This window comes from Haemaphysalis longicornis, unplaced genomic scaffold (genome assembly GCF_048455015.1).
Source record: "Haemaphysalis longicornis isolate Haplotype H1 unplaced genomic scaffold, Haemaphysalis longicornis Haplotype H1 scaffold_1, whole genome shotgun sequence".
NCBI classification, from domain to species: Eukaryota; Metazoa; Arthropoda; class Arachnida; order Ixodida; family Ixodidae; genus Haemaphysalis; species Haemaphysalis longicornis.
In genome coordinates, this window is record NW_027526203.1 from 247,432,140 (window position 1) to 247,438,392 (window position 6,253).

At 50.0% G+C, this 6,253-nt stretch overlaps 1 protein-coding gene across 1 annotated transcript; it reads left to right on the top strand.

Annotated features, from left to right (window-relative positions):
- The first annotated feature begins 275 nt into the window (after positions 1–275).
- LOC144169125 (uncharacterized) lies at positions 276–3,319 on the top strand. Its single transcript, XM_077698158.1, has 2 exons — positions 276–1,841; positions 2,615–3,319. The coding sequence occupies exons 1-2, from the start codon at positions 486–488 to the stop codon at positions 3,182–3,184; spliced, it is 1,926 nt and encodes a 641-aa protein (XP_077554284.1). The 5' UTR covers positions 276–485; the 3' UTR covers positions 3,185–3,319.
- The last annotated feature ends 2,934 nt before the right edge of the window (positions 3,320–6,253 follow it).

Sequence of the window (6,253 nt, forward strand, 5' to 3'; positions counted from 1 at the left end):
CTCGCTGAGCGAACTAAAACCAGCCTTGCTCATGTTAACAAATATATCTGAACAAAGATCGGCCGTTATCTTCGCGAAGGGCGAAAGCTAACGAAACTGATCCCCTGCTAAATTAAATGATAGATGACCATATTTTTTATTAAAAATTAAGTGCTTACTTTTGTAGAGTGTTAAACTTAGTCTACCTGAAATTAAAATGTTATCAACTGCACATGTCCCTGGTGAAAGTACCAAATTGTGGTACATAGGTAACTTTTCGCGCTTCAGAGCTGTATCGGGCATGCGCTGTGTGCCTAAACTTTATCACGACAGCGCGACACGCGCAGTGCTCTTGGTTGTTATCACGCTCTTGCCTATATAACGACATGCCAATAAACCCTCCACTCATTCTTGTTCCTGCCATCATGTAGTTGTCTCGATCCTTTACGAGCCGCTCGTCGCTTACAATACATGGTGCCAGAAGTGGGATCGGGGCAACGACAACGATGGAATTACTGAAGGCTCCGCCACCCTTGCAACTGACCGGCAACCTCTCCGAGCAATGGAAACGCTTCAAACAGAAGTTTGACCTGTTTCTCGTGGCGACCACAACGAAAGAGCAACCTCGGAGTGAAGCGGCAAAAGCGGCGCTTCTCCTGAGCGTGGCGGGTGACGACGCCTTGGACGTGTTCAACACCTTCACGTTTGAAGCACAGGAATGCAAGGAAGACTACGCAACCGTTGTTAGCAACTTCGAGTCCTACTGTTCCGAGGTGAGCAACGAAGTGCATGAACGATATGTGTTTCGCTCGAGGAGGCAAGCAGACGGAGAACCGTTTGAAAAATTTGTTCGAGACCTCAAGAAGCAAGCTGGGCAGTGCAATTTTGGAGACCAGCGTGATTCTATGATCCGGGACCAAATAGTGTTCGGCACGAATAACCCGAAGTTGCGCGAAAAAATGCTTTGGGAACAGCAGTTAACGTTAGGGAAGGCAGAAGAATTTTGCAAGGTAGCCGAATCTGTGACGCAGAGAAACGAGGTCTGGGGCGCTACGCACAGCAATATTGATACTATTGCAGGGCCCGCATATGTACCAAAAGGCAAAAATGCCCGGGATAGCAACACTCAGTACCGCTGCAAAAAGTGCGACCGGCGCCACAGACCGCGGCAGTGCCCGGCATACGGAAAGAAATGCAACGTGTGCCACTTGCTTCACCATTTTGCAGTGTGCTGTCCAGGAACATCTAAAATTGCCGATGTCAGCAAAGACGACTTTGATGATAACTTCGCCATCCTTGAGGTCGGCGCTCGGAAGGGAGGAAGCAAAGACTGGATGGTTGAAGCTGAGGTTGCGGGCAAAAAGGTGTCTCTCAAAGTAGACACCGGGTCACAGGCCAGCCTCCTCCCATTTTCAGTGTATAGGAAACTACGTGCTGCCGAGCAACTGACGGCTACCAGCTCGGTGCTACGGGCCTACAACGGAGGCGTCATAGCGCACTTCGGAGCAACGTCGCAGAAAGTGACCATCGGCAATGCTTCCACCACAGTGCTGTTCTTTGTCGTCAAAAATGGTCGTCAAGCCATACTAGGACTGGATGCGAGTGAAGCCCTGGGCCTTTTTCAGCGCACAGTGGCCAGTATAGGTGCTTCAGAGTATGTGCCGGTTAAAAATTTCAAGCACCTCTTTCAGGGTTTAGGATGCCTGAAGCAACCGTACAGCATTGTCTTGCAACCAACAGCTGTTCCTGTGGTGCAACCAGCACGGCGTGTCCCCCTGTCCCTGCGGGAGCCTCTTCAGGACGAGCTGCATAGACTGGAGCGCGAGAATATCATCGTCAAAGAAAACGAGCCTACGGACTGGGTAAGCCCCTTGGTCACTGTCAAGAAAAAGGACGGCAGAATTCGGAGAAGAACAAAGAAGAACATGATCAGAGACTGTTGGCAACCTTGAAGGCGGCCGAAAAGGCAGGCTTAACGTTCAACGCAAAAAAGTGCAAGTTTGGGGTTAGGGAAATACAGTTCCTTGGCGATATAATAGGGCGTGAAGGCATATCGCCAGACCCAAAGCTTGTAAAAAGCGTGCTTGAAACGCCGGAGCCCAAAAACAAATGCGACGTTCAGCGCATGCTCGGTGTGCTCAATTACTTTGCCAAGTACGTGCCACGCTTGTCTGAGCGGACTGCGCTTTTGCGTGCGCTTATCAAACAGCGCGCGGTGTTTGAATGGACTGACAACCACCGCAAAGAGTGGAAAACCATTTTGCAGATTCTAAGCACGACGCCCGTGCTTGCTATTTTTGATCCCCGGAAGCAGTCCAAGATAACGTGCGATGCATCAAAAGACGGCGTGGGCGCAGCCCTGTTGCAGTATCACCATGGTAGCGAGTGGCGACCAGTGGCCTATGCATCCCGTGCGCTAACGCAAACTGAACAGCGTTCCGCGCAGATTGAAAAAGAGGCCCTCAGCATTTCTTTCGGCTGCGAGAAGTTTCACCAATTCGTGTACGGTCACAAAATCATCATTGAAACTGACCATAAACCCCTCCTGTCCATTGCTGCGAAAGGGATTTGTGAGATGCCACCCTGCCTTCAGAGGTTCTTCTTGAGGCTTTTGAAATACGATTTCCTATTGCAGTACGTACCAGGAAAACACCTCATCCTGGCTGACATGTTGTCTAGGACGTCACCGGCTACGCTGGACGACCGCGCTGGTGCCGCAGATGACGTGGAGGTGCACGCTGTGCAAATCCTGGGCTACTTGGTCACGGATGCTACGCGGCAGAAGCTGGTGCACGAAACTGCTCGTGACTGCTACCTGAGCACGGTAATATCCAACCTGTCAAATTGTGAAAGCGTGCAGGGGGAGCTGAAACCATTTTCCTCGGAGCTTTCCATCGTGAACGGAATACTGCTAAAGGGAACAAAAGTGGTCATACCAAAAAGCATGCGACGTGAAATCCTAGGACGAATTCATGCCGGGCACCTAGGATTGCAGAAATGCAAAGAGAGCACGGCGTCTGGTTTTTTGGCCTGGGCTCAGCAACGACATCTCCCTGATGGTTCAGAGTTGCTCTACGTGTCGGAAGTATTCATACAAGCAACCGAAAGAGCCATTAATTATGCGCCCAGTCCCACTGTGCGCATGGTTCCGTGTTGGTGTGGACATTTTTTCGTTTGGGGGCAGTTCGTACATCGTAGCGTATGACGCGCATTCAAACTTCCCCGAAGTCCAGCAACTACGAGACACCACTGCAAACACATCGATTGCGGCACTCAGCGCCATGTTCGCCAGGTACGGCGTGCCTCTCGAGGTGTGCACAGACAACGGGCCGCAGTTTTCGAGCTACGAATTTGCAGAATTCGCAAGAAAATATGACTTCAATCATGTTACGTCAAGTCCACACTACCCACAGTCTAATGGTCTGGCAGAGAAAGGTGTACAGATAGTGAAGCGCCTCCTGAAGAAAAGTGAAGACTCGGGCGACGACTTTTGGCTAGGCCTCCTTGCCTACCGTTCTACGCCGCTTGAGGACGGCAGATCCCCCGGAGAACTTCAAGGTAGACGTCTCAGATCTGATGTACCAGACTTCGGCGACGTGCAGTCTACGGCGGTCAAGAAGCATCGCCAGTCCAGCAGCGGGACACCTTTATCGCCCTTAGATAAAGGGTCGGTAGTAAGGCTTAGGAACGCAACATGGTCACCGAAAGGAACTGTGACTAGAAGAACTTCTCCGAGGTCTTACGAGGTGGAAACGGAAGATGGTCGTGTGTTTCGACGTAACAGACGGCACCTCCTTGCGACTCGCGAACAGTGTGCAGCAGGCGCAAGTGACGATGACGACTACGGTTCACCCGACAGCACGTCTGTCGACTCTAGTGCATCTTCATCGAGCAGCGCCAGTGGTGTTACAGTGCCTGCACCGTCACAGCAACAGCCGTCGTCCGCCGATGGCGCGGACCCTTTACGGGCCCCTCAAGCAGTGCTGGCAACCCCTCCAAGACCAACGCAGGTGCCAAGGAGGTCGGGGCGAGCAGTCAAGCCACCAAGCCGGCTTCGTTACGATCAAGACTTTAATCAACTAACGTGAACTGTTGTGCTTCTGTATTCCCCCCAGAGGATGTATCGGGCATGCGATGTGTGCCTAAACTTTATCACGACAGCGCGACACGCGCAGTGCTATTGGTTATCACGCTCTTGCCTATATAACGACATGCCAATAAACCCTCCACTCATTCTTGTTCCTGCCATCATGTAGTTGTCTCGATCCTTTACGAGCCGCTCGTCGCTTACAATACAAGAGCCTCATCTATCTTTGAAAGCCACCATACGCTTGCACACCGATTTTACAATTCAATCCTTCATGTGCAACGAAATGAAAGCTACTGAACAAATGAGGAGCTTTTTTTCGAAATGAGCCAAATCCGCCTGAACAGAATTTCAGAAACGAGCAAAAATTTTTGACCGGGCCAAAAATCAAACGCAATGCTGTCAAAGCTATTATATGATATGTTCTATATGTCAGCTAGGTGAAATAACCTTTGACAGCGTTGCATTTAGGCCCATTAACCAAATTTTCTGTTGTTTATGAAATTCTGTTCAGGCGGATTTGGCTTATTTAGAAAAAAAAGCTCCTAAAATATTCGCAAATCTGTCGGCACGTAAATACACAGCAAAAACAGTTTATCATTGATCGCCACCCGTGCGCATTTCGCACCCGTAAAAAAAAGTGGGCTGATAGCCAAGGCGCCCGGTAACAAAGCTGATTTTCCATATCATACAAGCAAACAACCTGCTTTTTTTTACTCGCAACGCCAAGGACTGCTACTCCGGCAAGTATTCTAAGGCAAAAATAACTGCCAACAGGCTATTTCATCTCGGTTGATAGCACCGCGAAGTCGGAATTGCCCCTAACTTCATTAGCCTCGGCAAAATGTAAGTCGAAGTTCTTCTGTGGAAATAACAGTGCGAAACACGACGCTACCACGAGAATTTGGAGGCTGCTACGAGCGGCCGCCGGCATGGGCACGCCCGCTTCCGTTCCATTACCTACGTCACGTACGGCTACCGGTAATGGCCGCCTTTCCTTCCAGTTTCGGTTCCGAAAATGCCAATCTTCACGAGCCATTTGCGTCGCCTGTGTTCTTGTTTGAAACGCAATGTTTTTCAATTAGCACTCTTTTTTATGTGTACCATATGTGATGAACAATTTTTGCGTTGGCGAAAATTTGGGTGCAGTTGGCATTTAAGGAGCAAGAACGCGAAGCGTCGTGGCTATCTTTTCGCGTCTTGCAACAGCGGAGCTGTTTAACCCGGCCGTAGGTTGCCCAACGCGAACAGAAAGCCTTTAATCGGAAAGAAAAAACGCCTCCCCGGTTGGGAATCGGATCTGGGTCCCTCGCGTTATGAAACCGGCGTTTATCCGATAGAGCTATTATCAATTTTTTTTCTTCAACAATGAATTTATTTACAAAAACAAATATGGGTGCAGTTGACGTGGAAGCGAGAGATATGACGTGAAAATGCAAAAGCCCAGCCTAGGGTCATTATTGCACATGGACACACAGACACATAAATATATAGGAATAATGTCTCGGTTACAGGCAATAACAAGGCTTGTAGCATGAAAACAAATCTGGCAAAGCATCAAGAAAAACGCGCCAATAACAAGTCGCGAACTCTACGCGAACTCTACAAACATGAATAAGACTTCAACGCCCACTCCTCCCTGCAGCGTATGTGCTACACAGAATAAGTAGGGGGGACAAACAGGTGTGTTTGTCTCGGTGAATGTGTGAAGAGGGATCCACTCTCATCCAGCGCGTTTAGCGCTGACATGCTGTGCAATTAAAGTTATTCCTTCTCCTCCTCCTCCTTTGTATTAAAATAACTCGCCGGCTGACCACCTCTCGCAGTGCCTCGTCCGACTCGGGTCCCTCTAGCGCACTCGTCGTCCAGTTAACTTTTTGAACGAAGTGGCGCCAGGAGGGTTTTGGGCCCACGGCGCACTCGACCGCGTCCACCCGTGCCCTCCAATAGAGAGTGGACGCTCAGGACAAGAACACAATCGCGAAGGACCGGACATTGCGCTTGCGCACTTAGATACCTGAGGCTCGACCAGGTTACCTGCCATTTTGTGCCAAACAACGTATGATTTCGTCCAAAAAGCAGTGGGAAGTGTTGCATGCAAGGAACCCATGCCCAGGCGTCTCTGTTTGCCCGCACAGGATGTATCCTGCGACGTAAGGCATAAAGAAGCCCCGAGGCTCCGGCCAC